The following is a 22157-nucleotide window of genomic DNA, read 5'->3' on the forward strand; positions in this document are numbered from 1 at the left end:
CAACCCAGATAAATTATTTGTTTTCCTAATTGCCAGAGCACAGAGGCAGATTGACTTCTTATCATTTGGGACAACTTTGACCTTTAACCTTTTTGGCTTGTTCAGTGTCACGGCAGGTTCATTGCCAACCCCGAAATGAATTTGATCCGTTCGTGGTCTAGTTTCTCTGCTTTTTGCTGTCACATATCAGTTGTTTTTTAAACCAATACTTGCGAAGATGGATTGGTAGAGGTTGAGGGAGGTGTGGGGGCTACTCAAAAAAGTCTCAAAAGTAACAAAAGAGCACTATTTTGGGGGTATGGACCAGGGTCATTGAAAATGTTCACTGATGTCACCATAAACCGACGTTTCTCAGTTCAATTCGTGTCATCCTTGCAGTCTTCAGCACTGCCACAAGGAGGCAGTATAAATCCTGGAATGACGACCTATTTTACCAGCCTCACCTACGGTGATCCATGTCCCTGTCGGTTTGTCATTAGTTTATTACATCATTCGGGTCAGTTAATTTGACATGATTCATTTCTATTATTTTTATATTGCCTTCTTTAAACATTCCCTACTGTTACTCTTATTTTGCGTATTAATTATTCTTTAACTGTACAGCTTTTTTAGTCAATATATCCACTATATATTTATACATTTGACAGAACTGAACTTCAGGGACTAAGTCAACATTTCGTATTAAAAAAAGAATGTTTCATGTTGTGGCCAATTTTCAGATGAAATGCGTTCATGAAGAAAACCAAATGAATCAATCTTCTTCATAAAACAAGTTTCTCCCAGAATGTAACTTCAAAGGAAAATATTGTGGCGAAATCCCCATTTTATTAATACAGTTTCTATGAGAACGTTTTCAGTCAGAAGAACATGTATGAAAAAAGTGTTGTTGTTTCGAAAACGCTGACCACGCCCATATATGGGCAAGGGGCGGGGTCAGGCAGGAGAACCACTTCCCACTGAGCTCACTTCCGCTGCTCAGACTTGAGTTCTCGACTTGTACGGAGACCGCTCTTGTCTTTTCGCCGGTCTACACGGACCACCACAACGCAGCAGCGGAGCCCTCCACACCGAAACGCCCGCATGCGAGACACAGAGGATACCAGGAAGATAATTGTTACATAACCGGACTACTTTTTTGTTTCTCTTTCGTCTTTGCGTACGACCCGTTTTTGAAGTCAAGATGGAGAACGATGATAAATATCTGCCCCAGCTGCTGGCAGAAAAGGACACGCTGGACCCGTCCTTCATTCACGCCGGGAAACTTTTAAACGCTGGTAAATACTCATTCACTTTTTAGTCGAAGCCTTGCATGAAGTATCCGGGGATTGTGAAGCGGAAGGGCTTGTTAAAAAGTCTACCGCGCGCTCTTGTCACGGTTAGTGCGTGATCCGCTGTGATCCACGCAGCCGGGCTTTTTAAAACCGTCATTTTGTGCCGCTCCGTGTCGTTTCCTCGACTCTTGTAAATAACATGAAACGTCAAGTCTCGTCTTACTCTTTAGGTAAACTGCAAAACTCTATTACTAAAGTTTCGTACTCATTTTAGTATTCGTCAGTTTGACGTGTCCTTGTTCCCAAATGGGTTAAAAAAAGAAAACAGAAAACTTTAACATGGGTCGTCATAATAACAATTAATATCACATTTTAATTTACTGTTTAATACAATATACTCCTGAATATGTCTGTTATGTCATAATGATGCATGATAATGATTCAAAATGAGCTTTGATATGAATCTTCAAAGCGTGTTACTTTTAAATAAAGGGCTTCTTTCCTGCTTATTCCATGACCTGTGATTGAGAACCTTCACAAATGACGTATGCAGAACAGTAGATGGCAAAAAAATGGCCACAAAAAGTGCGGTGATTAAGCAATATGAATTTGGGGTGAATGATGAAAATCAATATTTTGCTCTTAATCACTTACTTACATCTGCAATCTTGTAATCTCTGATTTTCACACCACATGATGTTGGCCCCGCAAAGTATATAGATATCTTAATCAAAATGTTTACTTACTATGATCTATTTTCGTTAAGTTTTAATAAACGCTTGCTTTCCAAGACGCCTTTTCTAACCTCTTTCAATAAGGCAGGCTATTTTTTCCCAAGTTGAACCACCTTGCACCACTCCACCAACCTCGATACATGTTGTTGAATGATATATTTTAAAGAAAAAAAGGACTGTTTTGAATAGCGACCGAGCAAGCCTACTCAACAGTCCTGAAACATGCTTAAAATGATGGTAATCGGTGTTAAAGTATCCATGACTGTGGGTGGATTTGCCGGCTGGTGACCATGACCTGAAATGACTTGCATGGGCACTTGGCGTTCTTTGAATTTAGCCTGTAAGTCTGGAGCACATTGACTGAATAGAAGCTGACGTGTTTGTACATGGTGCGCTTCAGACATGTCACAGCTTAGAACAAGCAAGCTGTCATATATGATCAACTGTAATAATTCCAGAAATAAAATATTTTATTACTCACTGTACTCTTCTACTGACTTTTGGATATTACTGATAAATAGGGTTTTGTTATTTCTTATTATAGTAGTGTTGTTTTAAGAACCAATGCAAAGCGGTTGTGCGCAAAATGATCACGTAAAATACAAATAAATTTACATTGGGTTTTTTTTGCAGTTACCTCCGTAAAAAGTTGGAGTTTTAAGATCATACTAGTAGACCACGCACATTAAGATCTGAGTAAATTGATTTATGGGTGACAGTGTGTGTGAGTGTGTTTTTCAGGCTGTGCGTGTGTCGCTGCGTGCACTTTTGTTCTGGTCTCTCCTGGTGAGTGCCAGGATTGACCCTAGCAGGCACTCGGCAGAAGTGATGAAGCACTCTTCCCATCTCAAACTGAAGCCAAGCTCGCACCTCTAGCCTGTTAACATTTAAAAGATGCTCCCTGCTCCCAAGACTGTCCTGGATTTTGCTCCTAAGTATGCATGGAGGACATATAATAGAACTTAATAGGTCCTAAAATGACATGTCATTTCTTTAAAACAAGTGAGTCTCATGACTGACAAATTCTCTCGTATATAGGGCACCATCGTTCCAAAGGGAGCAATTCCAATGCGTCTTCTTGGAGATGTAGCGTGCGCCTGCACCTGTCTTGGGCTCTGATGTCTCTTAGCATTGTCTGTCTTTTCCCAGAAATTGACAGAATCCAAAAGGGCGACTCTAACAAGGGAGCTGAAACGTATCTGGATCTGTTCACGACAAAGAACATCAAACTGAAGGAACGTGTGCTCATCCCTGTTAAGCAGTATCCGAAGGTGAGCTATCTTTGCTGCTTTATTTTTGACTCGCTGCCACAGGCTCCGCCGGGAATACAAAAGCAAAATTAGGAAGCGTCTAAGAGATCCACTCTAAAAGCATTAAATAATTACTGTGATAAGCTTACTATTGATTTGTAGTTGAAGTGGATCCCAAGCTCGGAGGGACTGAGTGTGCATGTTCCCCTCCTTTGCCTTGTGGGCTCTGTGAATCAATATTTGGGTCATTTCCATCCATGGAAATAATTTTACAGATTGCTAGCGCGAAGGGACTAGATCCTGTAAGCAGCGTAACTCGAACCTTAAGTATGTAACCTGTGCGCATTTGAATTATATACTCGTCCTGTCTAGCCAGTGCTTATTAACAAAAGTGAAAGGACAACTTTTCCTGTTGTCATATGGTTTGTATTTCCTCATTCTTTCCCTTTCATCCAACCACCAAACAAATTTTAATTTCCTGGTCATGTTTCATTATAAGAGGATTAACTGTAATCTTTTAAGTAAATTTGTTTTAGTTCAGTTCTGGAAATTTAATTAACCAGCCCTCATTCTGACAAAATGCTTTTATTTTCCGCATATATGCAGCACATTTCTTTTCTCACGGGGAGAGCTTAGACGCAAATACCTCTCCAGTTCTTTCGTCAGTTAATTGAAAACCTTTATGCAATTCCCTTCTGAGATATACATATTAGTTGGTCTAATCTAATGTTATAAATATGTTTCTTGTTCATCATTTATAGTTGGAACTTAAGAAAAAAAAACAAATTTATGGTTATCAAATATGCCTTTAAGTTAACAAATGAGGGGAAAACTGACCATTTGGTTTGCGAAGTCGCACTGCTTTTCACTAACTGTCCAGTCATTGTGATGTTCTGGGTGTGATCAGGATGTCGTTCGACTTGTTAAATATAGATACATCACTGCTGAAGGGACCAACTATGTACACAAACAGGGTGCTGCATCATTGTCGTTGTGGGGCAGCAATACATCAAGAGAGCCTGGTGTAACCTGTTTAAATATGCATGCAAGTGTCCTTAGTATTTATGGAATGATGACGCATAAAGGGATGAGGTGACTAAACAGTCTTTGACTTTATGATCTTGTTACTTTTGTCAAGGAAACTTCTGAAAGACATAACGTGGGAGTATTGCCCTTCCATGCCACTAGTACCAAAAGTGTTTTCCACCATTGCTTTTCTGCCATATAATCAAGTCATTTCTTTTCACTTCAATGTTGAGAAGACAGTCTTGGTTTAGTGCTTCACTTGATTTAAATGCTTTGTGTATTTGCAATTGAACAAGTCACAGTCACACAAGGGTTTAGGATCAGGATTATTTAGCATCTGTCTCGTCCAAAAGTGTAAAACCAATGTGGAAGTAAGTTTGACCCAGAGAACCACACCCTCTATCTGTTTGCAACAGCAAATGGGAAATGTATTTGTTGTTGTTCCACCATCACTTGACACACGCAGGAGCAATTTGACGACTTTAAGGAATAAAATTATTCAAGTTACCCCTGTTGTGTGAGCTCCGTGCTCACTCCCACACACCTCTGGATCCCATAGGTGTAGCAGCATGCTGTGTCTGCACCCTCAGCACGGAGGCCGAGGGACATTGGCTGGGGATGGGAAGTGTACTGAATATGCCGCAAGAAAAGGGCATAAGAGACGCCAGTTAAGTCTGTGAAATCCAATTTTGAGCTTTGGTTCATGCTCATGTCTCCAAATGTAGTCTAGTGAGTCAGCTTGTACTGCACATTTGATACAGGAGTGCAAAAGCTATTTTTGCTCCTCAGCATAAATAGTACTCTTGTTAAATTGCCATTCATAGAAGATGCACCAGTAATATTCATGTTTGAAGAGAGTAGCACCAACAGCACAGGTCGATAACTGCCTAACCTAGAAAAACAGTGCCTGGAATTAGTTATTTCTAATGATTTCATGCTTGTCCCTCATTGTTGGAGTATTTTTCAGCTCACCACGTTGGTTATTGAAATGAATACTTATAGGTCTATCACAAATTGTATTCAGAGATATAAAAAAACACCAAAATTTAAAACATTTGGTGTTGTATGTTTATGTAAAATACATATTCTGAGCAGTGTTGTCTGATTCCTAAGTAAGTAGCTGTAACTTATTTTATGGATACGCAGGCTTCTGTCATTGTTTAGATTAGGTTCTCCCCACAATTGGGAAATTTTTGTTGTCACAGAATACCAACATTATGTCTACTAGGTTGGTTTATAAACATAATGGTGTCATTTATGAGCACTTTCGTTTTTCATAAAGCAACATTCACATTTGTCAGCTTCTGTTGAATATTTTCATATTGTATTGCATGCAGGAGAATTCAGTGGCATATCTAGTAAACATATGCAGGCCATGTTATGCAATAAGGTTTGCACTTGTTTAAATTATACTGTTGTGAAAGTCACATGGGAAAAGAAACAGATATGTTTATTGATACATGAGTCCCAATCATGGAAGGGTATCAAACTCATACTCGATGATATTCTGCAGCCTACTACTTGGTGTACACATTCAGCATGGGTGCGGCCCACAGATACTTGCTTTTTGCACTGTGACAGCACTGTTTTCATCAGATGCTACTTCTAAAAATATATAATTATTGTTATTACAGATCTAAAAATGTATGTCCACGTGACAAAAGAGATGTTGCTAAGATTGTCAGTGTGCATATTTCCTGATAGAAGTGGGGAAGGCTCAAGTGTAAAGTGTCCAGCAGGAAACCTTTGTTCATCATTATCTAGCTCAACAAGGAAACAATGCTTTTATTTGTGCTTTTACATGGATGCTGAGGCACCCCAGACCCAATACCAGAGAAGGTTTTGCATGATGTGGGTCCATTACCTCCCAATAGACGCTCTGGCTTTTCATCAGGTTTTTAAGAATAGATGCACTCCTCTGAAAACTGAATCAGAACACACCCATTTATGAAAATCAATTTTATTATAATTGGCCATTGGCATTGTCAAGGTGCCCTCCCTGTGGTAACATGCTAAAGTTTTGAAATGAAGGGTCAGAGGTGTTAAGACAATGTATTAATGTATTATTGTATTGCATTTCCTTCCCAATCCTGCATTTTAACTCTGCTGCTGTTTCACCCTGCAGTTCAATTTTGTCGGGAAGATTCTGGGACCCCAAGGCAACACTATTAAACGTCTTCAGGAAGAGACTGGAGCAAAGATCTCTGTGCTTGGCAAAGGATCTATGAGGGACAAAGCCAAGGTAAATCATCCTCCTCACACTGCCAGGTCGCCTGAGAAGATGACGTTTGTTTCTGCAATTTATCAGGGGTGATGCTGGAGTCTCTAACATTTCAGCAGAGGATTAAGAAAAAAGAGGACTCGTGCACTCGTTGTATGAATCTCTCGCACAGACTTGTAGAGTCTCAGTTTAATGACATGAAGCTCTCGTAATTCCACACACTCCTTAAAGCATATTCGAGAGGAAAATTTAATTACACTGACTGCATGCTTTGCTGATTTTAATGATGCTGATCTGATGAGACAAAAAACCCTACTTGATTCAGGAAGAGGGTCTGCGGCAGGGAGGAGAGCCCAAGTACGCCCACCTGTCCATGGAGCTGCATGTTTTCATCGAGGTGTTCGCCCCTGTGCCTGAGGCCTACATGCGAATGGCGCATGCGATGCAGGAGGTCAAGAAATTCCTGTTTCCTGTAAGTGTGTGACAATGAGTCTGGTTACACGAGTGCACATTGTTGTTTTTAATTCAATTCAACAGGACCTGGCAGGACTAGCCTGCTGACTGGAAACTGCATAGGAAGAGTTGTTTACATTCCCGTGCTGGTCATAAACATCTGCTTGATCTTCCTAGTTAATATGATGCAATAGTAATACCAGCTCTTTGCCCTTTAATTTAATTTTTTTTTAATTTTATTTAATTAAATGTAATGTTTGTACAGATAACTCCAATGACTGTGAATGTCAAATCAAACCAAAAATAAACACCTGGATGGTAGCTAAGGCTGCTGAGCTACACAAGCATTAGATTAATACAAGAAAACCTAGTGTTCTAGGGAAAATGAGGGTGAAAGGTCATCTACAGGAGCTTTGTGGTAGACTTTTAAACCTGCCCTCTTAGAGGCAGGTGATATAAATTATTTTTTTAATTATGGCATCATGACTTTGCTTTATTCACGAGCATCACAATTATTTTTGAAACTGCTAGTTTGTGCTCAGTACAGCAAAATCACTTCTGCACTCTTCTCCACACAGCTCACAACTTTTAATATCAACGACTATATTCTTTATTCAACAAAAAGACACCAATGCAATCTTTCATCATGTGTAGAACTAAGCATGCCATGAAGGTGTGTGATCGAGTGAGAGGTACAGCTGGTTTAAATAAAACACAACTTGATGTTGACTTGAAGTTTTAACTGGCTTGTTCACTGTGTATGTGGCAGACCGACATGCGCATGTTCCCAGTGTGCTCAGTGCACAGTTTCCTCTCTGATAGATTTCTTCTCGGCCCATACGATCTCCTCACTATGGCAGATGGTCAACATGTTGAGACCGTTGTCGATCTAATGTTGTCATGTTGCAGACCACTATGCCCACGTCATCGTCCATGCTAACTAAATATGCCAGGTAACGTTTCAAGAAGAAACGTTCCCCCCATGGAGTGGAACGCAGCTTATAAAGATGCGATAAAGAAAGAATGAATCAGAGGGGAAAGTTTTTACATTTACTGAACAGGTAACAATAAAAATGTCAGTTTTGATCATGAGAAGTTGATCTCTTTTCTTGATCTATTTTGTGACTTTGAAATACACCCCACTTAAATTGGACCCGACCCCACTTAGTTCTGCACTTAAACCATTGGCTTTGGCCAGTGTGACTAGCAATAGTGGCTCAGGTTGGCACTGACGTTGAGAAAAGAAGAATCGGCAGCAGCCGTGCAATAGTTGGTTGAGGTGCAGTAGACAGCAGGATGGCGTGTGCGAAAGGTAGGTAGGAAGAGGGTAGTGATTGTAATACATTAAGATAACAGACCACTTGTCTAAGTCTGTCAAGAATCTAAGGTCACCTTGAAAATGTAGTGATGTTTTGAGAAGTCTGAGCTGAGGGCTGATTGACAAGGATGCACTGGTGGGTGTCAGAGCAGATGTGCTCCGATGGTGCGTGTCTGAAATGTATTTAGGTCAGTATGTATTCAGCAGTTCATAAATTGGCGGTAATACTCATTCTGCAGTAGATAGATCATATCTAGCAAGCAGTGTGTTCCTTTCTCCCGCGACACAGATTGTAAGTGTTATTACACTGGCTAAGAGGAGTGCGTACTGCCACACTACTTGTTATGAGCAGCTTTAATATAGATTGGATTAGGCATCATACATTGTTGCTGATGTTACATGCCATTTTGGTGTGTCTTCTAGTACTAATGAGAGGAAAAAGTTTCTACCTACAAAATTAGATATTTATCATGCAGCTAACTAAAGCTTTTTTCTTTTCATTTACATACAATTATCTAGAATTTTTTTCACTGATCTGGAAGTGTTTTTCTGTCTAAATGTCTAATTATTGGAATGATGGAGCGGTTTAATATTGGTTAACATTGGTTTTCTACTCAGACATTTTAATACTTTGTGTATATGCTGTTAAAAGAATGTTGCAGCTTAAGCGGCTCTGTGATTGAATCTCTTCCTCTTTTTCGTGTAGGACATGATGGATGACATCTGCCAGGAGCAGTTCATGGAGATGGGCTATCTGAATGGAGGCCATGAGCCTGGTGTGGGCAGAGGGGGTTTTAGAGGCAGAGGAGGACCCCCTCCCGGGTTGCACAGGTAACAAGTTGGACACATTAAAAAAACAAGACAATGTGCATCTTATTCAGGAAATTGACTGTTTCTGATTTGCTTTAGATCTCATTAAAAAGATGTTCATTTCTCTCTTGAGCTGTTGGGAAGAACTGTAGCACAGCACTTATAACACCCACACGTGGAAAAAACAGAAAGACATGGGACCGTTTCTTCACAAAACCTTCACCAGTGCTGCTTACGCGATAATGATTTGAAATATGTAATTTTCAAGTGTTTGACTGTGTATAGCAGAACCTTTACCTGAGAAGATGACCTGTAGAAACATGTTTCCAAGTAGAGTTGTGATCGAAACTTGTTCCTGAATCCAGGGGGAGAGGAATGCCACCCCGCGGTGCTCCTCCGAGGGGAGGTGTGACTCGAGGCGGCCCAGTCCGGGGTGCTCTAGCAGGCCGTGGTGGACCACCTGCAGCTGCTGCCAGGGGAGCGGCTGCGTCCCGAGCAAGACCACCAGCTGCTGGACCGCCCCAGAGAATGGCTCCACCTCATCAGCATAATGCTGCTGAGGGCTACGATGAATATGTAAGTTTGAGACTTTGCTTTGGTTAGATGCCCAATTGTGTCCTGTGTCCAAACGCAAAGACGTTTATCTCTGACATCCAAACAACCTCTATTTCGGGCCTCATATTTGCGTTGCTCATCCCTCAACAACCAGCAGGTCATTTGAAGTACTTGAGAAATAAAAGCTTTGTCGGTTTGAATCCAAGTCTGGCACCGTGGGGACATCTTGACATCCATGATTCATGAACGAGCCCGCTCTTGACACGTCACTTTGAATCTCTCCTCCTATCTTCAGGGCTGTGATGAGAGCTACAATGAGACCAGCTACGATTCTTACAACAGCTACTACAGTCAGCCGCAGGGGTGAGTGAATCAGCTGTCTTTCTGCTCACAGCCTGCTCCGCTCACATCTCAGTGTAGCATGTGGTCTCTAATTGAAATTATTTTGACATACGCACTCACATGAAAGTCCTGAACTGTGGTTTGCATTTTAGTGAGAAAAGATTTTGACATGACTCTATTCTTTTTTTTTTTTTTTTCCAAAGATTTAAATCATGTTTGTTCTGATTGACTCCTAGAGAGCAAGAATTCTACGACTATGGACATGGAGACAACACAGAGTCGTATGAGTCGTATGGTGAGTCTAAAGATATTTTCCAGTGTGAGCATGCGGCAGATGAAGCGTCTGTGTGCGTGACTTGTTCACGTAGTCTAGCACGAGACAAACATAATTTCAGGAAGCTGTGTGACTGTTGGATAATGACATAGCTTGCCTTAAGTGTTGATGTGAGCAGATGAGAAAGGGGAAGTTGTTGCCAGTGCCACGTCAAATATCTGAGTTTATTATTGAATGACTCAATAACAGCTCATGGCTTTGTATTTATGTTGCATCACTTGTGACGTCAATGCAATAAAACAAATATGCAAAACGGTGCCTAGATAGGACAAATGTTTAGTAGTTTTTGCATGAATTGTGATTCTTTATTGGTACTGTGATTGTCATGTCAGGTGTGTATTCATCTTCTAGGCCAGGATGATTGGAATGGGACCCAGCGATCCACTCCAGGAAAGGCTGCCCCCGCTTCCAGAGGAGCCAAGTCCACTTACAGGGAACATCCGTACCGACAGTACTAAAGCTCACCCACCACCCCTAAAGTGTCACCCTGACTCTCGCCTGTCCAGACATGGCAGCTCTCGCTTTAAGCAGCCCGACAAAAGTAATTGTCTGTTTCGTCTGTGTTTTTTTTTTTTCCCATGTTGGAGTTGGACACTTCAGAACTGTTTTTGAATTTGACCTCCGACCCCCGCCCCCATCCATTCGTCATTCACCCAACCATTCAACCAACTGCAGGCTTGTAAATGGGTAAAAGGGAAAAAAACAACTGGTATCCTTGGTTCATTTGAGTTTTTGTTTATTTTGCTGTATTTTTCTGACCCTCTTTATAACCCTCTGGCTTTTTTTGCATTGTTGATTTGTTTTGTACTGTTTGGAAACCGATTTCTTGTAGTTGTTTATCAAAAAGAGTTCATTTAGACTGAACACAAAGACTATGTCGAGGGTTAGTTGCAGACTCCCATTTAGGCTACATTTCAAAATTCTGATAATAAAGCCGTGTAAAACAACATTAAAACTTGAAGTAGAGTCAAAAATCTTAAAAAGTGAAGCTTAAAGAATCCTTGGAGTAAAGTTCCATTCATCCTTGACTGGTTTAAATAGTTCTAAAACCTTGAGCTTTAGGGAGCATTATGTTTCTGACCTCGAGTTTTGAAATATAGCCCCAGCAGACACTGTTGAGATGGACTGTCCTCATATCCTCAATTTGATTTGCAGTGAAAAACTATGAATTGTCTTTCCCTTTGTGGCCATATCATGGCCTGTGCTGTTAATTGAATTTTCAAATTGGATTCTCTTTTGGATCTGTTGACATGCATGAAAAAAAAGTCTTATCCAAAAGGATTGGGACAAAAATCTCCACATGGGTCTTCTCTGTCTGTAGAGAAGGGATCCTGCAGCTCAATCCCAACTCTTGTATATATATTAAAATATAACTGTACTTATTCTGCCACTAGTATCTGTACCCTCTCCATTAAAATGCAACATGTGTAAGCTTGCCTAAATAGGTTACTAAATCTGTCTAAAAGATGTTTTACTGCAGTTTTGTCATTAAAGCTTAGTTTGTTTTATATGAAACTTAACCTGCCTTATTTCTTTCTTGTTAAATCTGAAATGGCCTTTTTTAGACGCAAGTCAAATGTCCGTGTTTTTCCTCTGTTTCTGATTCAAAACCGCCTTTTAAATCTAAATGAATGTATTGACGACGGTAACCGTACCAAATGATGTCTTGAATGATTATCAAAAGAGCACAACTTATTCTTTCTCTCTCTTTCTATACTTTTTAAAAAGGACCCAGAGGTAAGACCTCTAAAATAACCTGGATAGCTTCCTAATGTGTATAGAGTTCTAATGCATTGAATGCCTGGGTATGTATCAGACTTTTTCAATCCTCTTACCTGTGGTCGTAAATTAACTGACTTCAAACCACCATTCAGGTCTAGGTTCATTGTCATGAATGACGCTGGCGCAATGGCGATTTAATACACAGTAATGGCAGAGCAATGGAGAGGATGGTTATAACCTAGAGAGCTCCACGGTAAAGGTAAACTAACCATAAATGTTTAATTTCAAAGTGTGTTCATTTGACTTAAACTTGCTGGTAATACCGTAAAATTTCGTAAAACCATTATTACTGTCATGGCATCGCAAAAAGTAAGACCAAGCATAATTAGTTGTACCAAAATAACATGTCTGTGTACAGTTAAAATATCCTAGTGTTAATGCAACTCTTGCTAAAAATGAATAAATCACTTCCAATATCTTTTGTACACTTTGAGCTGCTGTTACATTTCTTTATTTGCAATATTTGTGAAGTGTAATATTTAAAAAAAAAAAGTTGTGCCTGTAGAAGAAGTCCAAAAAGACAGCTTGAGTTGCATGAGCATATCTTTTCCTGTAGACATTGCATGTGATCTGTCTCAGTTTCTCTCAGAACCTCAGACGGGGTATTGATTTTCTTCTTGTCCTTCCTTCAGGCATAGCTATTGGTCACTGCGTTGCCTGGGGACTGACAGTCTGCTGTGGTGGGACCAAACCTCTCTCAGGTTAGTCACCCAATCATCTGGGTTTGCCTCAGAAGGTGTTTGACCTGCCGTACTGGTGACCTCCTGGTCAAGTGGTGATGGGTTTGTGGGAGAATGGTGGACGTTGATGCCCATTTAAAGTGGAGTTCTTGTTGAAAGCTCCAACTTTGTGCGTGTCACAATCTGTAACCTATCGACCCATTTGCAGTCAACGCCATAAAAAAAGAGTATGCATCATGGCAACGGAAGTGACACCTAGCTTCATCTTCATCTACGTTGTAGTCAACATGTCAGAAAAATAAAGTACACAACTCACTGATGTATGGCAGCATCCTTTTACCATCCATCCAGTTTTTTTTATTGTAGGCATTGCCCATTCGAATGGGCCTAGTGGTTAGAGAAGGCAGTGTTCACCGCATTCAATGAGAGAGGGACTAGTTTTGTTTTGCTGCAATGAATACGTGTTTTTTTTTTTCCCCTTAACATGGCTCGGAAATATACATTGCCGTCTGCTCAACTATGATTTTGTATCTAAAACATTTTGGCCCCGCTGACCGACACTAATGGCTAATAGCATATATAACTCCTGATTCCAAAGTCCTAACAAGTGTGTTGAACTTTGTATCAGTAGGTACGGTATATATGGCAGGCCATCTCTTTCAGGTTGTAGGTCTGCCCTATATGTGATGGTCTGAGCAACAATAACTCCTCACTGTGAATACAAAAAAAAAAACAACAACAACAAAAGCTCCTTCAGGGCTTCAAGCCTTTGATCCTGTCCCAGAGAATTTCATTTTCTTCATTTGTCTGCGTATGAAAAATATGGAGCGCTGCTCCAAATTTGCTGTGTAGTTGTGTGTACTATGCCATGACCGCGATCGGTGTGTGTCATATTAACTGAATTATTAACTGAAATATGAAGCCAAAGTGTATTATGCCCTTCATAATACCAGTCCATTTTTGCAGCTTTATTTCTGAAGAGGGTGAGTTGATAGTGTATGCAATTGAAAGAGCCATTTGTCAGTCTTCATTTTAGCATATAAGTATTCAAATGTAATAATCCAACTGTATTTAAGTGGCTGAAGTGTGACCTAGCTAAACGTATTGGTAGCATTTATATAGATTTTACTTGCCTCATTTCGTCAGTGTCCTTTTTGTAAACCCAAGATCAGTTGGGCCTGTATAAGCAGTTGAAGGCTGTGCTCTCACTGCAGTTGTGTTACAGCATATTTCACCCATTCTTTTATTTGGTTGGATTAGATAGCCTTTCCGCCTTCCCCTGTGTTAGACGCGTGGCCGTGAGGATGTAGATGGGCCGTATCAATGGGTTGCAGGGACAATCCGGCATCACCAAGGTCGACTGGTGGTTTAAACAAAAAAAGCGTAAGAACTCATCATGCTTAGAGTAAAGGCATGACTGTAAAGTCACATGAAAGATGAGTGAATGTGCCACTTTCCTTGCTTTTCTGTGACTTGAAGAGAATGGATTGGATACATGAAATTGAAAAAGAAAGCTGTTTAACTGTAATATGGAGTGGCTTTCTTGTGTTAGCCAAAACCAAGAGCTGCTAAAGTCTTGGGTTTGCCCTTATAGGTCTTTAGTTCCACCATGAACTAACATGTTGGTAATAAAATCTGTGTCTAAATGTAAACACCTTAGTAAATGCTGGTGTATTCTGAAAACTAAGATGGTTCTGCTTTGAACAAATTAACATTTTTTCGACGGCAAATGAGCTTAAATCCCAAACCCTTAAAGCTGGTGCTGCCTGTTTTTTTTTGTTTTTTTTTAACCAATTATTTCCAATTCATGGTTTTATTTCCAGCAGCGACCACACCACGAGACACTCTCTGTCCTTCGTGAAATTATAATGGTCTGAAGTCATCACGCTGTGATGAATGTGTCGCTGAAAAACATGTCTGGTTCTTGTTAGTGCTCCAAACAATCCAGTTTACCATTATGGCTGTTTCTTGTGGTGTTCCCGCACTGCAAAGTTGGGTTGCTGAAGCATATTAATGATGTCGGCTGGGTTTCAAAGCTTGGTTGGTTCCGCTTCCAACTCCTGTAGTGTGAGTTGGTGTGTCGCAGGAGTAGCTTTCAACGTGTAAGGAGGAGAACTCTGGTGCACTCTTTGAAGGAGGAAGTTGCTAATGGGGACCCACAGCTTTAAGACTCGCTGTCACAAAGGGACCTTGCCACTTCCTAAAATAGAATAAGCAAGGGAAGCACTGCCACAGGCGTTTTTAAGGAATTGTGCTTGGTGCCTGGAGGGCGCGGAAAGTTAACAAACGGCTTGCAAAGTAAAGTTGTGTGGTCAGAACAGGAGACAGGAAGTTGTTTATTCAATGCTAATGTCCCGGTCTGGCCAAATGAACCAATGTTGGTCTTGACAATATTCGTGGAAGTTTTTAAACTAAGGGTTTTGCTATTAAGGGAAGGTGGAACCCAAACCAATGGGGCTATGTATGAAAAAAATGGTTGTACACTGAACCTGGTAACTAGTTGACAGCAACGACTGCATTCAAGCGTATGTGATGACTTGCTATGAGTGACTGCTGTGCATCATGCATGATGCCTTTTTTTGTTTCTTCACATCATTGGGTGTCAAAGAAATGTTTTATTATTATTATAATATTTTGCTCAGCAGCGTTTTTTTTTTTTTTTTTGTCTTGGACCTTGGGATAGAAACAAGCCTCCGTGATGTCACTGGAGGTAGATCCAGTTGGCACACCATTACAATGCACATAAAGAAGCTCTTCAGCTTCGTATCAGCGGAGAAAAGGCAAGTCGGTCCATCTAATGCTGCCAGTGAACATATACGCCTGTTCTTCTAACCAGAACATGAAGATCATCACAAGAAATAGTAAACACAAGTTAAAAGAATGATAGACGAGTGGCAGCCATCAGTATTCTGCTGCTTTGCATTTTTATTTTGCTCTTAAAGTTTGAGGTTTAAGGTTTCGAAAATCAACTGCAAGTACCTACGATTATTGAGCGTCGACAAATGGCAAGCAATGATACCAACTTATCAAAACATCGGTGAGGAGCCATCAATACTTGCCAGTGAAAAACGAAACACATTATATATTTTGTACTGTTTACATTTCTGAAGAAAGCTTGAAATTACCGTTCACTGTCGCTGTCTGTCTCTGATCCATTCAGACACAATTCATCCTCTCTCAATAGCCCAAGCCCAATCGCTTCCGCAACAACGTGGTTCGAATAAAAATGTCCTTTGTTTGACAAGTCCCTATTACTGATACTTCCACCGTTTCAGTGCATAGCACCTGTGTGCTACCTGCAGTGACTAGACTCACTAGAAGGCATATGACAACTTCGACAGAGTTACAATCTATTGTATGGTATTATGTGGAAACAAAGTTCTTTTGAGTAGTTTTATATACATGGCATGAAAACCCATGTACACAAAACTATACATGGGTTTCTGGTACTTTCTGATTAGGGGTTGGGTGATGTCGATGTGAGTGACTCTTTAACTCACTCAACTGTTGTGAGGGCTCCTGTGAGCTCTTGGATGAGTTGTCACTGCGGTTTGTTATTTTGCCGCTCTACTTTACTTAGTCAGGCAGGTGCTACTGAATGTAAGTGATGTATGGATTGAGAACTGGCGTGACAATAACCAGGCCACCCTTCTGTTTTTGTTGGGTTTTGTGTTTACCTCTTTCATCTTTGACTAACATTTCCATATGTTTGATTTTCAGGAACATTTGGGTGTGCCAAAAAAAAAACATGTTTATACAGGCTAGTGCCATACCAGATGGTGGTTGACCTTTTGCATCCTGGAAGCACATGCATGAGTGTGTGAGAATTGATTTGGAAAGATAGTAGCCGTCTGTCCCTTAAATTACTTTCCTTTTCCCTCAAGGAAAATGCTCTAGATCCTCTGACTTCTGGGTCACACCACTGAAAGGAAGCAGCACTATATTCCTCAATTGAATTGTGGTTTGTCTTCCGCATGATGAGCTAGAAAAACAGCCAGTCATTTGCCTTTCTACTCCTGACGCCTGTAAGATGAAAGAATCTCTGGCCACAAGAAGCGGGGAAAACAGCTTCAAAGTCTCAGCGGCTGTCTGTCAGCACATATTCCATTTTCAATAATCAGGATTCATCCATATCCACCATCATCAAGGTAGATCCAGCGCAGGTCAAGGCCAGCAGAGATGCACGCTTTTATTCTTTAGTCCTCGGGAGATTGAAGCTTGGAAGACTTTATTTAATACTGCTATCTGCAGAGAAATCATTGTCGTTCCAGTTCGAGTGATTTGCATTTTACATCCTTCAAAATTTCGCACTGTCAGGCTTATTACCGCTGCAACGCTGTGAGATCATTGCAGTTAATTTTGCTGAGAGACACCGAGTGTCAACCTTGGTGCCAGCCAGGGCTGCTTCACTTTCTTTACAGGCCTTTAATAAGAATTCTCATCAGATGCAAGGCTGCCGAAAATGCGTCACAGATACCTTTCTGCAGTGCAACTGACCTATTTCTATTGGAGAGTCTTTGAAACCACCATGTTTACAGGGCTGTGGTTGGTTACTTTTTCATACTTAACACTTGTTATTTATCATTTTCCTTTTCAGCTGTAAAGAATGGTTGACAGGGAAATAAAAACAAAATAAAATTTAATCTCTCGCCATTTAATCTCTGTTCATTTGTTCCATCTCTCTTCACTGTTGTATTGCTTTTAAATAATGCACATCGTTATTAGGTAGTTGTTCATGTAGTTCTTGCATCCACAGTTCATTTAATTTTAAGTACTGCAATACTGATTTGTTTTGAATAAAAACTGCAGTTATCTTGAGTTGGACTTTTTGGCTGAAAATCGGAAATATAGAAAAGAAGCATCAAAAGGGTGGCATTGGTGTCAGGGGCCAGGTGAATTTAAGTTTCCTCGAGGCAGTGAAAACGGGCTAGTTTTTCAGGAAGCCTGGCAGAATGGTATCCTGATGGAGAGACGGACGGCGACCAGAACGGTTGCTGTTACAGTGCATCCATTTGTAGAGCTGTGATGCTGGATGAGGTTGAGCTTGAACCTTTGGTATGCATGTTTGGTCTGGCTCCCTGTTGGCATTTGTATGCTTCTCTCCCTGACTGCAACAGACCAAGACTGAAGCCGGAAATGAAATCCTCTGCTTAGATGGGATCATCTTTTTTTGCCGACTCTGTATTCACTCTTCACTGTCGTAGCATCTTTCAGTATTCACTTGCAACCTCTTGTTTAAGGTCACATGTATCGAACTGAAGGTCCATTGCATTTAGTTGGCTTAAAATTCAGTTTGATATTGTTATCTACAGAGGCAACCGCAACTCCAACTACTTCTTCTTATGTATATTAGCCGCATATTAGCCTGTGATTCATCACCATGAAACACTGTGTAGCACTTGTTAAATGAGGGCATATTACCCTGGCATGGTCACCAAAATGTCCACTTTGAATGACCTCATAATTGCCAATGTATTAGCAGTAAATAAGCAAGTTATTAATAGCTCTTATGTGTGTGAGACTTGGGCTGTGTTTTGTTGTGAAATCAGAGAAAAAGACAGCCAGAGGAAAGAAAATCTGGTTTGTAGTGTGGCCCTTTTTGTGACATTTTTTGTGCAGTTAATTCTCAACTGGAATGACAAGCAAAGGAGACCACATAAACTGACGGAGTCTAGAATATGTATAGCAACGTATGACTTCTAAAACTGCCTTTGTTTTCAAACTGCTGACTCGTCTCTTTTGGTTCTGTATCCCCTGCAGCGATGCTCAGAATCAGCTCAGCATGAAGTTGGTCGGATGAAGCCCTCAGCTGTCAGCAGCGGCTGAAGCCCAGTTCTGTTCCTGGTGGGCCGATTGCCAACTGACCCACAACAGGCAGCTTGATGTAGCTGTTGGGGGAGGATCCGGCTCAGACTGGAACAGGCTGAAGACCACAGCTGGTCCTCTCAAACACGCCTTTAACTACCAGAGACCAATGAACGGTGTCATCTCTCTTTAAAAAAAAAAAAATCATTCTTCACTTGAATGTTTATCCGTCTTCCCTGGTTAAGTGAGCCTTTTGTGCGTTGCTACAGTTTTCACCTCAGACTATAAAAAGTGGGTAAAGTGGGGCACAAGCATCCTCTGATATAGGAGAGTCAAGTCACTCCAAAGGGCGCCCTGTGCTCAGTAGTTAAGCGTCTGCGTCAGGTTTGTGGCCTCAACTACAATGCAAACAGCTGTCCTGCGTTCCTATGGTTTTCCAGCATCATAGTCAATAGTTATTAAAGATGTTTGCAAATGCAAACTAGAGTTGAATCGGGTCTGCAGCTTCTTTTGTCAGTTGGTCGCCAATTTTTAAATAGATGCCTTTTTAAATGCCATTTTATTTTTTATCTGTGTTTTTTACTCCTGAAATAAAGTTGACAATTTGGAATATGTTTTTGTTCCCTGCTTTTCTGACTGCACATTATGTCCGTCACAAATATAGTATTGCAACACATTACAGAAGCCATGCAGCGGCGTGGTGCTTAAATTGTACATCCACTTATTTTTAATGGGGACCTTGTGTCTCATCTAATGTAATCATATCTTGCACACTAATAGAGTAGCTTCTCTTGAAAATGAAAATATAAACGTAATTTCAAAGTTAGTTTCCAAAATGGCTTCCACCCCGTGTCTCTCTCTGTACATTGAGTGACCAACACTACGAACAGGGGTCGCTGCGCCTGTGTGTCACATATGGTTTTGTCTGATCACATGTGACTCACCTCACACAGCTTAAACAAACCTGTTAGTTAATAAAAACAGCCGACTCCTGTGTCACCTTGGTGAGACGCTATTGCTGCATTTCAAAACACAAACTCCAAACTGAAACATTGATGTGTTTATGTGGATATGTTCTCTTCCCCCTCACTTCATTTTTGTCCTCATTCTCATCACAGACACCATAAAGTTTGCAGTTCTATCCATCCAAGAGGAGTTTATTGGTGTTTCAGTATGTGGCAAAATCACTTACCACATACACTTCGGCCACTGCTGGCATCTGAGGTCGGACCCTGAAAGGGTCTGTGAAAAAGATTGTTTGCTCTGCTCTGCATCACCAATCCCATGATCCTTCGTGTATCACATGAACCAGCTTAGTGATGTAACAACGTCATGAGGTGAACAGATCACGTTGGGATAACGTATTGTGCACACTTATTTTTAGAACAAAATCACTCCAAAATGGACGAACATTGTTACTGAACACTTTACCGCATGTGAAGGTGATGCACTTAAATGTTTGAGCTTGGTTTGTTTTGCTTTAACAGCTTTTTCTTAGGGGCTGATTTTTTTTTTTTTTTTAGAAAAAGATGGTTAAAATGGAGGAATGAAAATAAAAAACCCTAAACTACTGGCTAAATCAGTGACGAGTGTTGATGAAAATAAAATGTATTTTGAAATTATCATGAGGTAAATCTCAGGGATCATTGATCATGTTCAACAAGTTTCAAAAGCTGCTTTTTAAAATCCACTTTTGTTAACAGTCTACGATGTGGAATAACAGAAATTTGCTGTTGTAAATGTCTGATGCTCCAGGGTCAGATTTTTGGGTTGGGTTGAAACATATAGACGTTGCAGCACAACTTTAGATGGGCCTTGACCAGAATACCTCACACATAAGCGGAGGTTAAGACAGACTGGTTCTTCAACCAACTTTTTCAAAAATAATTTGTTGAGATTTTAAAGATTTACAGGCTCTGAGCTGCATATGTTTCAGCGATTATCTTTCATTTTACCCAAACAAGCTGCTGAGCTATTCACTTCTCAATGTCCTGTGTTCATTTCACAGCTTCATTTTAGTTTTCCTCAATATGTTCACTTTGTTACATTCCTTCTTGACAAGACCCTGATTCTCAGGAGCGAGACGGTCTGTGCTTGACAAAACCAAATGGGAGTACTGGCTAGCTGCATGTTCCCTTCTTGCTAATGTGCGACGCTTTCTCGGCCAAAGCTGGTGTCAGTCATTAGGGATTCAAGTATAATAATGCAGCGACAAAGACACACATGCTGTCTTCCATCCAGCTCATCTGTGTTGTCTCTCCTAACATCCTGATGTAACTGCTGCTGTCTCTGGGTACATTTGGAGGTCAGAGCTGCACAGGTTCCATCTGAATGTCTCAGCTTTTTGGGTCCGCCACGGAATTTAGTAACTGTAAAAGTTCATTCCGTTTAAAGGAAAAGCCAGGTAAAACCCTTTCCGATGCCCACCAGCCAAAGTGGAACGGCTCATATATCAGTCCGTGTGAGCTCTGATGACCAAAATAATGATTTCTGTCTCCTGTAATCTAATGGAATATAAGCCACGGTGTGGAAAGCATCCCGGTCGTTTGAATCGACGACCTGTCAGGTGAACCGTGGGTAAAGGAAGCCAACGCTGTGATCAATAACTAAAATATGAGTGAGCTGTGAGTCATGCAGTCCGGCTCCAGGCAGATGTGTTGCTTTAGAGACGGCAGAGCGACACCTGTCCTGGCTGTCGCGTGTTTCTCAGGCGGGAGGAGACAAAAGGCTGTGTATCAGAAATGCTAAGACAGCTGGATCACATCGTCTGGACCTGACAGATTCACACCAGCAGCGGAACATCGCATCCCGCGGCTCGCAAAGACAATCAAACTCCCTGGATGCCGAGCACCTGCTCTCCTGTCAGAGCGGGCGACACGTGGGTTCGAGTGAGGACAGCTGCATGTCCCTGAGGATGTGAAGGTGGACTGCTAGATTTTGCTCTCAATTCTACTGTGATTTAATAGTAGCACAAGCATAACTTGTTTGATGCTCAAATATTCTAATGCTAAATAAATACTGGACCTCAGACAAACCTCTATAACTACGACTTTACAAACAAGACCTGCAGGGTTTTCTTGAGGCTTGTCTTCTGTTGGAATGTGAAATGTTTGTTCCATAATGATATTAATTCAGGCAACATGGTAGAGCACTGCATGGCGTGCCATTTGTTTTTGTTCACTCGGGCCGGTTTTCGTTGGCCACCTCAGTCACTGCCACTTTAGAGAAGACTATTAAAGCCCAATGACTGTGGCTCAGGTAGAGGAATTGGATGGATGAATATGAGTCCGTGTTTTATACTAAACCAGTCGAAGTGTATTGTACTACTAAATGAAAAACATTTTCCTTCTACGATTTTTTTGAAAATACATTACATTAGAATCAAAATGGTTCCCCTTTGATGAATGTTGATATTGTGTATGGCTGAGTTTGCAGAAAATTCATCTGGGATGTTCTAAAAATTAAAAATAAAATGATAATAATTTATGGAGATGGGGGATGAAAGATGAAGGTCTGGAAAAATACGGCAATGTTTCGCGATACTTTGTCTCATCTCTTAATATTGATGTGTGACGT

At 40.8% G+C, this 22157-nt stretch overlaps 1 protein-coding gene across 2 annotated transcripts; it reads left to right on the plus strand.

The window, feature by feature from the left end:
• Positions 1–979: 979 nt before the first annotated feature.
• khdrbs1b (KH domain containing, RNA binding, signal transduction associated 1b) lies at positions 980–19184 on the plus strand. Of its 2 annotated transcripts, XR_008414377.1 has the most exons (11): positions 980–1274; positions 3155–3276; positions 6407–6523; positions 6828–6974; positions 8980–9104; positions 9449–9659; positions 9934–10001; positions 10217–10275; positions 10666–10855; positions 12729–12797; positions 18537–19184. XR_008414377.1 is itself a non-coding variant. In XM_053862788.1 (9 exons), exons 1-9 carry the CDS (start codon positions 1181–1183, stop codon positions 10770–10772), a joined length of 1050 nt encoding a protein of 349 aa, XP_053718763.1. In that variant the 5' UTR covers positions 980–1180; the 3' UTR covers positions 10773–12716. The 2 variants fall into 2 exon arrangements, 1 of the variants encoding a protein (XP_053718763.1); XM_053862788.1 differs by lacking the exons at positions 12729–12797; positions 18537–19184 and having other exon boundaries at positions 10666–12716.
• Positions 19185–22157: the final 2973 nt, after the last annotated feature.

The sequence above is a fragment of the Synchiropus splendidus genome, chromosome 4 (genome assembly GCF_027744825.2).
Source record: "Synchiropus splendidus isolate RoL2022-P1 chromosome 4, RoL_Sspl_1.0, whole genome shotgun sequence".
Classification (NCBI taxonomy): domain Eukaryota; kingdom Metazoa; phylum Chordata; class Actinopteri; order Syngnathiformes; family Callionymidae; genus Synchiropus; species Synchiropus splendidus.